Here is a 17,635-nt window from a genome sequence, read left to right as displayed (position 1 = left end):
GGAGTATTCATTGTTACCAGATAGCATGAACATTCAAATTAATAATCACGTGCCTAACAACTCCAGAGTATCTGATTTAAAAGGCTGAACGAATATTGTTTCAGACTGTGGTTATATTCCATTTTGAACTCACCATAATTTCCTGCTCATATGTCCAAACACCACAAGCCAGTTCTACACAGAAAATGACAAGTAAACTTCCAAAATACTGTAGAAGAACAGAAAATGAATGCTGTTAGGATAGAATCAAAGTAAAATATGGTCATCAGAGACAAGCTAAATATTATTCAGTGTTGTTTATTCAAAGGACAAGAAAACAGAGGCACATATTCAAGAAGCTCCCTCCCTTGGGAGCAGATGTGGAAAATTTCAGCAAATTTTGAGATATCGGCAGACAGCATTCAATACTCACCTAAGTGGTCATTTGGATGGTGCTTCATTTATCAAATGCTTTCATAATTAATTCACTCAATGGATAAGACTACCTCACTTTACAAATGAAGAAATTAATGTGAAAAGTATACAATAGGACTTGCTCAAGAACGTGCATAATAAAATAAATTTTGGAGCCCTAAAGGGACCACTGCAGCCATGTTCTTTGTGCTCTTCCTTGCCACTTCTCCAGTTGCGGAGGTCACTTTACAGAAGTAAACAGTAAAAGGGTGAGAAAGAAGAGGTTCTCTGAAAGTTCACTAATTCCAGCAGAATTAAAACAACTCCACTGCTGTCATGAATCCTCCACTCCATTTATGGTGCCAGTCAGGGTGGAAGGATCGGGTAGTGATGATTATTGATTATTCCTCTTCACTGGAATGACAGCTCTATCAAGGGCAGAAATTTACCGTGTTCCTTGTCACAAAGTAGGTGCTCAATAAATTTTTTTTACACAATATATGAATAGATAAGAATATATGAAAACAAAGCAGAATGTGGTGTGGAGAAAAAGGAACCCTCCTACACTGTTGTGGGAATGTAAATTGGTGCAGCCACTATGGAGAACAGTATGGAGGTTCCTTCAAAAACTAAAAATAGAGTTGCCATATGATCCTGCAATCCCATTCCTGGGCACATATCCGGAGAAAACCATAATTTGAAAAGGTACATGCACCCCAAAGTTCATAGCAGTACTATTTACAACAGCCAAGACCTGGAAGTAACCTAACCTGCCATCAACAGATAAATGGATAAAGAAATGTGATATATACATACAATGGAACATTAGCCACAAAAAAGAATGAAATAATTACATTTGCAGCAACATGAGTGGACCTAGAGATTATCATACTAAGTGAAGTAAGTCAGAAGTGAAGTATTTGTCTAAAGACAAATATCATATGCTTATATGTGGATTCTAAAAAAAAAATGATACAAATGAACTTATTTGCAAAACAGAACTAGACTTAGAGACATAGAAAACAAACATATGGGTACCAAAGGGGAAAGGGAGGGAGGGATAAATTAGGAGTTTGGGGTTAAAATATACATACTACTATATATAATAGATAACCAACAAGGACCTACTATAAAGCACAGGGAACTCTACTCAATATTTTGTAATAACCTATAAGGGAAAAGAATCTGAAAAAGAATAGCTATATATACATATATATGTACATATATATACATATATATATATATATACATATATATGTATAACTGAATCACTTTGCTGTACACCTGAAACTAACACAACATTGTAAATCAACTATATTTCAATAAAAAATTTAAAAAATGAAAGTTAAAAAAAAAGCAGAGTGGTACAATGGAAAGAGACTGGGAGCTGCCTTGGACTGGGTGATCAGGAAAGGGCTCCATTTTTTGTGTGTGTGCGGTACGCGGGCCTCTCACTGTTGCGTCCTCTCCCGTTGCGGAGCACAGGCTCCGGACACGTAGGCTCAGCCGCTCCGCGGCATGTGGGATCTTCCCGGACTGGGGCACGAACCCGTGTCCCCTGCATCGGCAGGCGGACCCTCAACCACTGTGCCACCAGGGAAGCCCTACGCCTACATTTTCTTTTTCAGGGAGCTCTGAGTCCTAGTCACCCTCGTGTTGATCACTGCACAGAGAATCACTCAGTCACTAGTTTAAGAGCTGGATCTGAGTGAGGCATCTATAAAACTTGGTGTTAATCCACAGTTTAAATAAAACAAAGCCAGCGAAGAATTAAGCAACAACTCCCGTTGAGCTCTGTTATGGCAGGTAGGGTACATACATATCACATTTCACTACAAAACCGTCTGCTGTCCTCAGCATTATTGAAACACGTGTATATCTCTCCTAATGACGTCAGTATGTGTCTGTCAAGCCCTTACTTTCCCAACACACGTGGTTTGCTGAGATGGTCTGTACCAAGCTAGTCTGCAGGGCAACTCACCCCTCTCCTCCATGAGTGCTGTCCTAGAACAGTGGAAAGAGCTCTGAATTTGGAGTCAGCAGACTGAAGTAACACAGTCTGTGATCTCTGGAAAATCATTAAACTGCCCTGACTTCAGTTTGCTCATCTGTCTGATGAAGATAAAAATAAAGTCTTCTTCACTGTTATCATCAAGGCTGATTTGACACATGGGAAATTGTTTTGGAAAATTTAAAATTTTGAATTTGTAAAGCATTATACAAATGCAATTCTGAACTCGTTTGTGAAATACAATCCAATATGGACTTGCCCTCTCCTCCTGGATTTGACCTTCATTCCCTGCAGTGTGCCGCAGTTTCTTCTTCATCATTGTTTTCCAGTATCTCATCTCTTGTTCTTTAGCATTTTACCCTTCTCCTTCCCCTTGTGTGCCTGGGTATCTCTGTCTCCTGTATATCAAGCTTCAGAGGCTTCAGCTTTTAAACCAGTCGGCTGCCTCACCCACAATTCACTGCGCTCACTAACCTGCCAGACCATCGGTTCTGGCAGGCAGGGATCTTGTTCGTAAACATTATTTTATTCCCAGTGCCGAAGCAGGACCTGTCACACAGCAGGTATTTAATAAATGTCAGTGGAAATAATGATCAGCTTACCAACTGAAAAAACCAATTTCAGGTTTCCTTGAATTTCTCTGACTAATTTGAGCTCTGAGTTTCTTGTTAACATTTGACTCCCCTTGACTTTGCTTACACATTTCTGTACTACATTGCCTCTCTGTTTTACTGTGTGTCTTTCTGGAGGATTATAGTATGATAGTCCAGGGTGCCTTTAAGACATATAAGACAATTTACATAGTTAAGGAACCATATGCAGACTCTCCCCATCTTTCCTGAGCTACTATCAACTGAACATTTTAAATAAATAAAGCCTGAGAAAGTGTTTATACAAGGGACTTAGAATGCAATTATTTGCATTAACAAACTATTTTATTTGCTTTAAAAATTAGTTGATACAGACTTTCTTAAAACAGCTAAGTTCTTCTACTGTAATTAAACTAAAATTTGTGTTCTATGAATAAGTTTTATCCCTAAACATATGTTCATGCAAAAACTGCATCAAGTAAGGCAAGCTGATAATAAGATATACCCTCAAAATGGTGCAATTAATTAGTGATTTTTTTTTCACCAAATCTCTCAAGCCGAGAATAATTACCTTTCAGTTCAGAAATGAGTGTCCTTACTGATTTAGATAACAGAAGATTAGATAAAACACTGTAGGTGAAATTGCTTTGTTGACTTTTTTCAACTATACAAATGGAAGAACATGAGCTTTGAAATAAAATAGACCTGGCTTCAGATTCTGGCTCCTTTACATACCAGTTGGATGACCTTGGGCAAACCACTAAGCCTCAATTTCCTCGTCTGTCAAATGAGAGTGTTAAAATTGCCTTGCAGTGTTGCACTAAGGATTCAACCAGGTAGAGTGCTGTCCCACAGGAAGCATTACCTAAAGGGTAGCCACTATTAACCATATCGTAGTATCTATTAGAATATAAACTCCACGAGTACAAGAGATATTGTTTTAAATACTTAACATACTGCCTGGCATAGAACATGTACTCAGTGAATATTTCTTGAATGGATGTAACTATGACTGGAGAATGACAACAAGTAAAACTGTTCATTTCCTCCTAAAGACTGTTAGTGTCACTCGCTCTAAAGGGTCTTCTAAACCCACAAGTTATTTGGTAAAATCTTTAGTAAAATCCCTGTCTAGTGAGAAAACAGCTGGTATTTTTCAAAAGATCTTTATTAGGAAACGAGGGCAGGAAGGGCGTGGAGGGTGGGAAACCAAATTCTTTTTTAAAAATACTGAAATCAATTCGTCTGTTATTTTAAATAAAGCGTTGGCCACAGAATGGCAAGAATGGCACAGTTTAACTAGTCCCTTTGTCCCCTGGATGTATTTGAGGAGGAACGTAAAGGCATGAAATCCCACCTTCCCATTTAACCCTTGGTGACTTGTAAGTCAATGCATCCTCCAGTAGAAATAAAGGGGATTCATTTCTCGTATTAAAGATTATTTCATCTCATTATATGTGTACAGACAACAGAATAAAATCTCCATGAGGTCTTTTCTGAAAGAAACATTCATTTATAAAAATGAGCTGCTTCTCTGACACCTCCCCCACTCCCCAGGATCTCCCACTAAAGAAAGTAGATTAAACACACGTCCTTATCCCTTCTCCCTGTTGAAGCTTCACTAAAACAATAAAGGGATATTTTAAAAGACATAAACCCAGAGATAAAGGAAAAGGGAAAGAAGACAATAGCAAGTATATTTGGGAAGGTACAAAACAAACAGTTGAGTAGCAAATTTCTCAGCAGTCCCCCAAAAGCTTAATGCTTAATCAGTAGTGGAGAAAGTAGAGAACAACCTGATTCACATACAGAGTCCCTCCAAATGCTTAGCTGCTGGAAGCCCTGGATACTTGCAGAAGTGGATGAAAGTAGGGCTAAAAAGAGGACGATTTGTTGAAAACTTGTTTAGGAAGAAGTTAGAGCCCTCAGGTCCCCTCCCCTACACTATGTAGCTGGGTACTATCCACCCCTACCAGTAAAGAAGTTAGGGGTTATTCTGTGGAACCAGTAAAACAGAGTCTCAGGACTGGGGACACTAGGTATAGTCGAGGATAAAGCAGAATACGGGAAACAGAACTGGAGTTCAAATTTAAATACCTTTCCCGCAGAGGTTCAAAACCAAAAGAGCATTGGATTTCTCAATAAAATATTGGAAGCTAGAGGCAGCAGGAGGATGTCTTCAAAATTCTAAGGAAAAAAAATGATTTCCAACCTATAATTCTATAGCCATTAGAATTAACATGGATGGACCTGGAGATTATCTTACTAAGTGAAGTTAAGTCAGACAGAGAAAGACATGTATGATATCATTCCTATGTGGAATCTAAGTTTTAAAAAATGATACAAATGAACTTATTTAGAAAACAGAAACAGATGTGCAGATATCGAAGACAAGCTTATGGCTACCAAAGGGGAAATGTGGGGTGAAGGGATAAATCAGGAGCTTGAGATTAACATACACATATATACACTAATATGTATAAAATAAATAACTAATAAGAAACCTGCTGTATAAAAAATAAATAAATAAAATAAAATTTTTTAAAAAATACACACACTACTTATATATAAGATAGTTAACCAACAAGGACTTACTGTATAGCACAGGGAACTCTACTCAATATTCTGTGATAACCTGTATGAGAAAAGAATCTGAAAAAGAATGAATATATGTATATGTAGAACTGAATCACTTTGCTGTACACCTGAAACGAACACAACATTGTAAATCAACTATACTCCAATAAGATTAAAATTAAAAAAAAAAGGAATTAACCTGTAAGGGTATTTAAAGCCATTTTTAGGCATGCAGGCTTTTTAAAAAATGTATTTCCTATGTATGTTTTTCAGGAAACTACTGGAAGATATGCTACCTCAAATGAGAGACTAAACAGAGTAGGACAATGACTTGGATTCCAGGAAACAAGGGATCTAAAACAAAAGGGAGGCAAAGGAAATCTCAGAATGGTAGTAAAGGGGGTATTGCGTGACGGCAGCAGCTTCAGCAGTCTAGACTGGAGTGGGTCTAGAACGTGCTGAGAGGTTTCTTAAAAAAAAAAATCATCGATAGAATACCCCAAATATTTGAATATATGAAGAGAAAACGTACACCGGGGAAGTTTAGAGTTGATTTAGACAGAAAAACATAGAAAACAAGGAGAGTTACGAATTCCAAAAAAAAAAAAAAACCCAAAGTATTATTCCAGAAAGAAAAAAGTAAACCTGGTAATTTACCTGGCCCGTCTGTGAATAACATTTACATAGTCATGAGCATGTAAACACTGTTCTAACCAAAATGATAATATATCTGTGTCGAGCTGAGAGAGGAAGTATGCATGGGGCGGGGCTGGAGGGTGGTGCGGCACTGAGGGCAGGAAAAGATACCAGTTCCTCATCTTGCACAGACGTCAATGGATAGGGCTTAAAACTAAAAGAATGAGAAGAGTTAGATAAATATGTGATTTAGAGATATGGAAGTAAATTCCAAGGGAATCTGCAAAAAAAAAAAAAAAAATTGAAAGCAGTTGTCTCTTTCTTAGCAGTGGAAAATGATAAAGGTAGAGGACTACTATTTTTCATAAGAAGTATTTTGGAATTAAATTTACTCTACATTTTGTGTATGAAGCACTCTGATAAAAGTAAAAATAAAATTAAAACAAACAATAGCCCTGCCCCGAAGACTCGACAATCAAGAGAAAGATGCTGGTAGCTGGAGGATTTTATATTTTTTACACAGAAAAGGTTATTCAAAAAGGCTGAAAATTATAAGTTGCCCAATTACACTTCATGGTTATTGGGAGTAAAGGAGGGGGGTGGCAATTGGAAACTTATACTCAGGTGCTGTCATCCTTTTCCTAAATGTACCTTCAGTAGCTGAAAATAGGGATTCCGTAACAAAATGCAAAAAGTTTATATTTAAATGTGATTTACAGACCCGCCCCCCCACCCCAGAGGTCTCTTTCACTAGACCTTATTTGGAAATTTGAATGTCTCCTCCAATATTGCTCATAAAACCACACAGGCAGTCTGCTCAAATCAATGCGAGCTGGATTATTTTCCAACTTGGAGAATTCACTTCAGTCACAAAATTTTGAAGTTTAGAACTCTATGTTATGGGCAATTTCGTTCAAGGAGGGAGGCTTGGATTTAGTTTATTTGCTCAAGAAACACACGTTTGTATATATAATCAAGTATTGTGAGTATACAAAATTAAAAGTATATAAAAAGTATGTAAAAAATAAAGTATTCTTATAGGTATATATGTGTATGTGCAAATGTATGTATGTACATTTATTATGTCAAAGGTATATATATACATTGTGTAAGTTATTCCCCAAAACATATGACAAAAATATCATTAGCTGTATGTTTGAAAAGAGAAAATGGAGCGAGGTACATTGAGAGGCAACAGAACACTAAGTTTTTCAGAGCACAGTTCCTGGATTCAGATCCCGGCTCTACCACTTCGTAGTTGGGCAAATCACTTAACCTTTCTGTGTCTCCGTGTCTTCATCTATAAAGTGGAGATAACAATCGTGGCAACCTTATAGTATAGTTGGGAGAATTTAATGATCCAATACACATAAAGCACATACAATAGTGGCTGGCACATAGTACATATTATATCACGGATGTTGGCAGTGGTGTTAGCAATACCTCACGATCCATCATCTATAGACCCCTCCACTACTGAACACAAATGCACACAAGTACATGTTCACACGGGTATTTACAAAACCTTTCTTGTCTTTGAATTAAAACACCTACATTCCCATCTCTGACCTTTTCCAGTAGGAAAAAAAAAAAAAAGACTACCAGTAATATCAAAATTTTAAGGATGGCAAAGAAATTCCTTTTTCCCTCCTCCAAATAATGCCTAATTAAAGGCACAAATGCTGCTTTAACTACTATATCAAATTCCTTGACACTTTATCTCAGTAATTCCATCTCTTTTTATGTTTTGACCTTACATTAAATCAGTCAGATCAGCTTCTTTTGAAGTTAATAGTAAAATTAACTTTTGTTCTTATTCATATCTTACAGTTTTCATAATGAAATATAATGTCATATAGCCAATGAGTGCTTAACAGTTCATTAAATTGAACTTTCATAAAAACACTAATAAATGAAATAAGTATTACTTATGTACTGCTAATAATTGATTTAATAAAATTTCAAAGAAAGTAATATTTGTTTTGTACAAAATATTTCAAATAATTTTCACTTTGGGGAAAATAGATTTATTTAAAATTTTTCCTTTCTAACTTCCGTCAATCTAATGAAAAGAAGAAAGCAATCTGCCCTAACAAAGCCAATCAATTTATTGAGAATATTAAACTTTATAAGCAGTTGAGAAGTATAGGAAAAGATACTTTCAATTACTAAGAGCTTTTTAATAGGAACTATGTTCTATTGATATAAAACTTATCCTCATCATATCCAGTTTTATGGATAGAGGACTCTGCGATATATACTATCTAAAGGAAACAAAAAATCCAACCTACGAGAAGTAGACAAAACAGTTATTCTCCAAACTGTTTTCCTGTATAAATGCCAACTGGAAAAGAATTTTTACATTAACACAAAATTGTAATGTCTTCCACGAAACACTTACATATATAAATTTCTCTGTGTGAGCAAAGCAGATAATAAACCACATATCACAGAACCTCCTCAGTGAGAATATATTTCACTGGGTGAGAAGTAAAAAGTATAAACATTGTAAAAGTTATTTTAATCTGCTGGTCTCTTAATTCATAACTAAAAACTCAGATTGTTTTCTCATAAGTAACATTCAACATAATTTAAAACCACAAAAGTCAGATTTGCTTATCTTGGAACATTAATACAACCTGAGACTCTCCTCTCCACAAATAAAAACTATTTCAAAATATACCATACTTTACTGGACATTTGAATATTTTAAAAACACGGTGCCTTTTGACTCCTACCTACGTGCTACATAACCAACTCTTTTAATAAACAAAAAGTTTGATGAAAGGCCTGCATTCACTAAATGATAAATGATAAACTCCAGTCTCTACCCTGTCAAATGCTAAACTCTGCAAGCTTTCAGTGCTAAGTATCTCTATGTCAGTTGTTTATTTTTCCTTTCCCAGTGATTGGAGGTTTAAAAATATTATATTACTTAAAGTTAGTAAATAAGAGAATTCCAGTGCCAAATATTTGTACAAGATAATGGAACGGCTGACATTCTGTTAAGAATCCACCGGGACTAAACTACTAACAGTCCAAGAGCACTTGTGCTTAGAACACACGTCCACACAAAGCCTCTGTTTTAGCCAAGTCTCAAAACGATGTCATAGCAGACACAGGCTTGGTACTTTCTGAAGGCCAGCTATTCACCATGTTCTGTGTGTCTTTACAAAATTTTCCAAGAAAAGGCAGCATTAAATTTCCTTTCTTTTAAGAATTATAAATGAGAAGAGTTCAGTCTAATTTAGAAAAAGCTAGAACTATAAACCAGTTTTTGAAGAAACAAAGTCTTGGCATTCCTGAGCCCATGCAGAAAGGTGAGCTAAAGTAAGAAAGTATCGGTATGCTGTGGTCCTTTGTTCATGCTTACATTTGAATAAATACATAGAAGAATCTTTGTAATAATGTATCTTAATTTACTCCCCTTTTCCATTTTATTTACACTGGTAATTTGTTGAGCTAGTTTCTCTATCGAAGATGTTGGTGAAGTTCAGATTAATAAGCCTTTGCTTCACACGCTGTTCAAACTCTGAGACAGAGAAACGTATTATGCCAAAATCAGAGGGACTTAGCCAGGGGCCACGGGTTCTCGGGGGCAGTGATGTATATTGTGACAGGTAACACATTAAGGGTAAGGCAATAAAGCAACTGGACACGCTAGACAGGTCACCATGTATATAGCTTCTGTTGCTTTGTAAGCCAGGTCAGCTAAAGTCTGCATGCTCGGCCCCATTGCAAAAGATTTACAGGGTGTTTCTGGTCTCGAAAGAGGTTGTTTCTATGTATTACTGGGCTATTCCTCAGAACGCAAGACAGGAGTCCTCATCACCAGAACCTCGGCAGGAAAGTACAGAGGAAGTATCCTAAGCAACACAGTCAAAGAACACCAGACTCAATTCTGATCCAACTCATGCCTCTCAGACGCAAACGCGGCCAGATATCTCACAAACACGAGAGGAGTGAGTCCATTACCACCGGCGTCTTTAGGACAACATCATTTACAAGACAACAGATTAGGAAATTGGAAATTTTAAAGGATTTTATTAGGTAGGAAGGGAATTCATACTTTAATATCTGCAATAACTTTTGAATCATTCTATAACTGTATTTGTGAAAGTATCTTCTAAATCACTTTCTTTTGTTTTACCTTTATTTTCAGACAAGATATACATTTTAACTTACCTTTGTACATTCTCCAGAAAAACCTCAAACCTATTTGTTAAAAAGAGTATTAAAGGGAAATGTTTCCATTAAATTTTATAAATCCACGAATACAAAGATTTATTATAAGTGAAGAGGTTCATTCTTTTTTTTCTTCTTGATCAATCTATTCCAGCAAAAACACTTTCTTCCTGGACCAAAAATATGTATTTTCTTTTTTAAAATAATAAAGTAGAAGAACACAAGCTGATCCACAGTCATGCTTAATGTTCAGGGAAAGAAAACCATATGTGAATAATGATAAAATCACTAAATTGTCACCAAAGTTGCCCAAACATCAGTAATTCAGTCTAATTGGTAGAAGGAACAATTTGAATTAAATAGCATGAATTACAGATCAATTTTAGAGAAATGCATGCTTGTTACAACAAATATTTTAGCTATAAGAATATTGAAAATTGATAAGCAGATCCTTAAAGACCTGCTTTTATAAACAGATTAATGATGATTTGAAAGGAGCATATCCATTATCTGTAGGTAAGTGCTTCTAACATGCTTAAAAAGTTTGTTCTCAAACAAGTTAAGCAGTTCTACAACAATCCTCTGCTACTAGTCAATTGTTTATGGAACGTTTTTTTCCCCTGAGCCTGGGAAATTGTGGCAGCATTCCAAAGAACTACTGTTCAAACCATTCCACAAGAGCCCTTGGCTGGCTGGTCTCCCTAAGGGCATCCTAGCCCCACACCCAGTTTCCTGGTGCCTACTTTAGCTTACTAACTATAATTTTGCTATTAAACCTGAATTAAATACATCCAGATTAATAAAATTTTGTTTACAATGTACATCTGGGAAAAAAATTCTAAAGCATTAGCTAGACTGTCTCACCTGAAAACCTTTATTCCTTCATCAGTAAAGGCACATTGTTAGAATAAAATACGTCTTCCATTCTCTCTTCCATCATTAAAAAGGGTTCTCTAAATGTGAAGCCCCCTTAGCCCAGAGTGGCAGGACCAGGTAGCTATCTTCTCCCAGGTAAAGGAGAAAAAGGCCCCGAAGAAAGCAAGAACAGACACTGCTTCCTGGGTTATGTAGCAAAAGAGATATCCCATCACTCTGCAGCTCCCCAAACTTCACACTGCAGAGCATGTGCACAAGATATATTCAAGACATCTCCATAATTTGGCCCTAGGTCACACAGCCAAGGCTCAGCCTTGTAAGACTGGCACATGTCTATCCAATGACCTACACATGCCCTTTGCCAAGCACTCCATGAGCTTCTGAGTCTTTTCACAGCTGCTCCCTCCACTAGCCTTTCAATTCCTCAAAGTCCCTTGCTTCCCCTGCAGAGGCCCTTCTCCCACTTCTGCCCATGAATCACCAGCCATCCAAATTCTGCCCTCCCCCTCAGATCTCAGTTCAAATGATTCCTCATGTCCTTTTATTAAATGCTCTTGGTAGAACAAGGCTATCTATTGTTCCTTACAGTTCTTTTAAAGTACTTTAATAACACAAAAGAGAACTTTTAGAATTAAAATACTTTAATTACAAAAGGCAAACTTCTCCAAGTCTTGTTAAAAGTTATCAGTCTGTGTCTTCAACTCGGCTGTGTAAACCCTGCACAGAACCTGAAAATTTATAATATTTTAAATGCTTGTTTCCTAGAAGAGGCACTGAAAAGATTCATATTTTTACTTAACTAGCAACAATTCTTACATTGGCACGTATCATCTAATAAAATTTCAACTTTCTTAAAGATGTTTCTAAAATGTCTTCATAGTTGTAACCATATTGCGGAAACTTGTAGTTTCCAAATTTTAAAGTTTTAAAACTAAAATAATGGTAATCTAAAGAAAGTTCAGGGATAATCACTTATTTCCGAATAACTCAAATGCAGTGCTTAAGAGGAATACTAAGCGATACAACTACAGTGTTTATACATTTTAAATAAAATTTAAATTAGTGTTTCTGTCATGTGAGCTGAGAAGATTCATCTTAATCTGAGCACATAATTGGAGTCTGTAATAACCCTTTAACTGAATAAAGGGGGAAATGGGGACTTCCCTGTTGGCCCAGTGGTTAAGACTCCATGCTTCCACTGCAGGGGCACAGGTTCGATCCCTGGTCTGGGAACTAAGATCCCACATGCCACGCAGCGAGGCCAAAAAAAAAAAATCCCTTCTACGAATAAAGGGGGAAACATATGGATCACAATTCTGAAAAAGTAGGTGTTTTTAATTTAGGAAATTTCATGAAAAAAACCTTTAATTCATAAGCTATTATTTAGTCATCAAATTCATCAGATATTGCATATTAAGTAAATATTCAACCTCATTTTTCTATACAGGTTTTCTGAAAGCTACTTTCCTCATTATAGCTTAAGCGACTTAATTCTCTCGTCTTCTACATGTGTCATTTGCTTGTCTATTGATTTAACTCTGTTTCCTGAGTCATCTAGACACTGATATGATTTTGAATGAATAGCTACTGTTTTACCTTGGCCAAAAGAAGTCAATAGATGTTGGACCCAGATGTGAAAGCAAAAACTCTACACAATTGCTGAATTAACCTCAAGGTAGCATTTGCTGAACCTGTAACCAGCAACCACAGCAGAATCACCCCTTCAGAGCACGTGCTGCCTGAGAAATATCTGTCACTGAACCCTGAACAGACTAGGGATATTCACCAAATCAATGGGTATAGATTTATATGGCTTATATTTAACCAAAGCTATCGCAAATGTATATAATAAGAAACAATATATAACAAAGCTTAAAATGCGTACCATGACAGAGTATACCTAAATTATACCAAAGTCAGAAATACAAAACCTTGAGCCATTCATACTTCAAACCCTAAAGTAAGCAAAAAGTCCAAAGAACACTCAAGATCCTGTCACAAAGACCCACCACTAAGGGCATGAATATCATGACATTTCCTTTCAGAGACGTCTGCTTGTGTGCTTTTCTGGGGTATAATTAGAGACAGTCAAACCAACATCACTGAAGAAACAGAAAGGTTAATGGAACTCTGTCCTGGGCTTTGTGTGCATACAAAACCGAGATGTGCAAGCTGAGCCTCCGGATGCAGAAATGCCTACGTCATCTTCAGTTTCCTCTGCTTGAAATTTTTGTGAGTTTAACAACTAAATTTTAAAGCTATAGCTCTAAAAGAATTCTAGTTAACATGTCAAAATAAAACGCATATATTGAAGGGATATGTTTCTATTAGATGAAAAACGCATACATATTGAATAATACCCCGTTTCCTCATGTCAAGTAATACAAACATTACTATCATGTGCAAAAATTCGATCTCAGCAAAGTCTGCTGAATTCAGCTGCCTTGCACTCAGTCCTCAAACCCTAGTCTTAGTCTAGACCTCGTGCATGGCTTCCAAAGACTAGGGTATAACCACTAACCAGCCTTCCCAATGCCTCCAGCCCTTAATGTTATCATTTCATTAAATGCTGGAAACACCCATTGACTCTCTATAGTCCAAGGGATAACATCAGACCCTCCTACAAAGACCTTCATGGTTGGACTACTTCATGCGCTTTTCACTGACACCATAGTTACACGGAACTTCTAAGTTTTGCCTAAACTTCCCATGTTCTTTCACTCTTCTGTATCTTTGCACATACTCTTCATGTGGCTTCCCTCCTCCACCAGAAAACTCTTACACATTTTCAACATCCAGCTCAAATAAAGACTCTCCTGCCCAACCTACTGGAAATCTCCAACCGCTCCTTGTTCAGGGTTCCCACACTAATTTATTTATAACCTTAATACTGTATCGTGCTGTGATATTTTCTTTGCAGTCGCCCATTTCATCTTTGTATCTCATGTCTATCACAGACTGAGTACTCAGTATATGTTTACAGAGGGAAAAAGGAAAGAGAGGGGAAGGACAGAGGGCAGAAAGGGAAAGAGAAGTTGTTTGATTCTTGGACAGGATAAGGGAGAACGATGGTCAAATTTTTAGAGTTCCTTCCTTAATAAGGACATTAAAAGATTATATTTTTAAAAACGGAATGACTACTGAATACCTTGGATTACAGATGAAGCATATTTAAGTTTTATAGAAATAGTGCCATTAATTAATTAAATGTATTCCAGTCACTGGGCGTTGGAATGAAACACATATAGACTTGTATAAGTTGAATCTGAATGCTAATGAAAGCAGCTAGCAGGTGTGTATCTTCAGGCATCCTACTTCCCCTCAGGTGTAAAATAAGTCTAACCATATAAAGTTGCTATAAGTATTTTCTGAGAAAACAGAGTGAAACTCTGGGTAGATGCTGAACGTGCAATCAAATACCAACCAAAACTATAAATAGCAAATAATAAAGATATTTAACTTAATAATTTAATTTTAACTTAATGGGTTATAAGGAGCTGTATAATTACTAAATGTATAACTAGTTAAAAGAAAGACTTAAACAGAGTCAGTAGAAAATTAACTACTATTTAAAGATATTCCTGTTTTGCATTATGATTTTAAATAACAGAAAACTGAGGATGGTTAATTTCTCCATGGCCATTAAAAACGTACTTGATTTCTCTTAAGAGAATCATTTCAAATCTGGTTCAACCACTGGATATTTTAAGAAAGCTTTAAAAGTGCTTCCACACAATCACTAGCTATGTGCAAATTCTCTGGGATAATAAAAGTGAAAAAAAAAGAAAAGAAAACCTTCCCTTTTAAATACAAGGTACTGATCTTAAACATGTAAGGCGCAGGCAACTTAATTTCTGACCAGTGCCTGACAAGTTGTGGTTTGCTGGCAGCCGAGCATATATTAGCATCACTCTCTGACAAATGACGATCTCCTGACGGTGACGTTCAGCTGTTGTCGATATTGTAAACATGTCTGTTCAATCTGTTTACATTCCCCCTGAGCTGGCACTGCCTTCCTAATGCCTCTGTTAATAGCAAGGTAGAACTGCAATAACAAATGAATTTCATTTAGTCTACAGCTAAAAGCCTTGGGAAGTACCCATCTAAAGTTTGAAACCAATTTCCATTTAGCTTTAATTTCTCTTGTAAAAAGAAAAGGAATTTCTGTTACTGAAATTACTTTGAAAGTCATGGCACATTCAAGCTTATCTTCCTATTCATTTTGGCTTGTTTTCCCAATATAATTAGAATTTAATTACTTGTAATATCCTCCTATATGTATATAAAAGTTGCTGTTCTGTGACAGTTTCATATTTATTAAGAACAAATCTGGTTAGAGCAGGGTTGCCAAATCCAGCAAGTAAAAATACAAGATGCTCATTTAAATCTGAGTTTCAGATAAAAAATAATGTTTTAGTAGATGTATATCCTGAATATTGCATGGGACAAACTTATACGAAACTATTATTTGTCGTCTATCTGAAATACAAGTTTTATTGAATGTCCTGTAGTTTATTTAGGAAACTTAGATTAGGGTGTTTTAGCAATCTGCATCTATAATTCAATAAAAGGGTCGACTTCATGTTGGAGAGGTGAGCGTGTGAAGGCAGGTCGGTTATAAAGATCTGTTTTGAGCCTCTCTCCCTTTTTCTTGATCAGTCTGATGAATAATGGCATTTTGACTTTTGCTTAAACAGCACCATAGCCCAGTTGCCAGACCTTTTCTTAGTAATCATTCAAGAGCTGTGGCAGCTCTCAGAGATACTGGTGGTCTTTTTTTTTTTTTTTTTTAAAAAAAGCTTTCTTCTCTAATCTGGTTTACAGGTCTTAAAAGTGAAGCGCGATTTTGAGTACAAGGAAATGGACAAGTTGGATTGAATGCATTGGGCTTATTTAAACATTTGTATCCAAAATTAAGGAAACTCCTAATTAAAAAAAAAAATTAGGATAAAAAGCTAAAGGATAAGAGGCCCGCATACCACAAAAAAAAAAGCTAAAGGACATAAAGGAAGAAATCACGTGAGTTTCGTTGCAAATATTTGCCAAAGACCTGACATCCTGTCATATCCTGCGTTAGTGCTCACCCCTTTAACAGGCCACTGTTGTCAAAACCTATGTAACAGCCAGGCTCCTCCCTTAAAATCTCACCCTCTTCACTGCCTTCCAGACACCATCCTCCCTATCTGATGTGCTGGCCACTTCGACTCACACTGTTCTAATTTCCTGTCAATTACTCGATTTCATAAAAAGTTATTAAAGCAATAGGCAAGATGAATGGTTCATATTATCAAGTTGTTTGTACCGGCAGTTTGGGCTGGTTATAAAAAAAGGGAAATTTATAATAGGAGAAACGCACTGGACTTCAAAAGTTGAGACATGTCTGTTGGAGACATCGGTAAAGGCCCAATGAGAATGGGCTTGGCAGTCAGAAACACAGAGGTCTGAATCAAAGCTTTACCTGCTAGTGCTGAGTGACCTTGGACATATTACTGAACCTCTCTGAACCTCATTTGTAATCATCTCTCTTAGATGATTGTTGTTGAGTTTAAAATGAAAGATCATAGGGAAAATGTTTTATACAATGTGAGATGCCTAATCCTTAAGATATACTAAGTATTAATAATTAAATAATACTAAGATACTTAAGCATTTAAGAAAAGGCAGCAATTACAGAGTAAAATAGTGAAGTTGTTGCAAACATGTTGTTCGAACTAGACTGTGATGATCTGAATACCATATACTCCATTTACTAGCTATGCAAACAGGCAAATCACTGAGCCAACCTGTGCTTCCTTTCCTCATCTATATTATGGGAATAATTATAGTATCTATCTCAAAATTGATTAATTAATGTAAAGCCCTTCATATAAAAATTTCATTTAAACCTCTACGAGTCTGAAAGCATTACAGTTTGTCAACACATGAGAAATGTTAACTACTTTGATTATCATCATCATCTTTGTCATTATTACAATTTCAGGAGGTAGTATTTCAGGCAAATTGTAATGGGCTGGTAGTACTGAAACAAAAGCATTAAGAAGAAATTCCCAGCTAAGGGACAGCAGGAGTAAGAGCAGGAAAGAACAGTCAGAAAATGAAAAGGTAAGAAAGCTAAAAATGGCAGATGAAGGTTTGATTGCAGGAGAGCTTGATGCAAGATTGAAGTGTCTCTAAACACTTCATTACCCAACCAGAAGTCTTTCAAGGTTTCGGAACAGAGGAGTAATGTGATGACTGTTGCATTGTATTAACCGGCAGCACTGGTTTGGGGTAAATTAGGAGACAACAGAGGCAGGAAGTTTAGTTAGGGGGCTCTGCACTGTTTCAGCGAGAAGTCAGGAGAGGGACCTCCCTGGTGGCACAATGG

General features: G+C 36.5%; 1 protein-coding gene across 1 annotated transcript in view; it reads right to left on the bottom strand.

Annotated features, from left to right (window-relative positions):
• TSPAN12 (tetraspanin 12) overlaps positions 1–17,635 on the bottom strand; it is a 65,402-nt gene that overhangs the window by 27,663 nt on the left and 20,104 nt on the right. Inside the window, exon 5 of the mRNA XM_060156000.1 lies at positions 134–208. Coding sequence (XP_060011983.1) covers positions 134–208 — 75 coding nt within the window. The remainder of the gene's footprint in view (positions 1–133; positions 209–17,635) is intronic.

Source organism: Lagenorhynchus albirostris, chromosome 8 (genome assembly GCF_949774975.1).
Source record: "Lagenorhynchus albirostris chromosome 8, mLagAlb1.1, whole genome shotgun sequence".
NCBI lineage: Eukaryota > Metazoa > Chordata > Mammalia > Artiodactyla > Delphinidae > Lagenorhynchus > Lagenorhynchus albirostris.
This window is presented reverse-complemented; position numbering and strand designations above follow the sequence as displayed.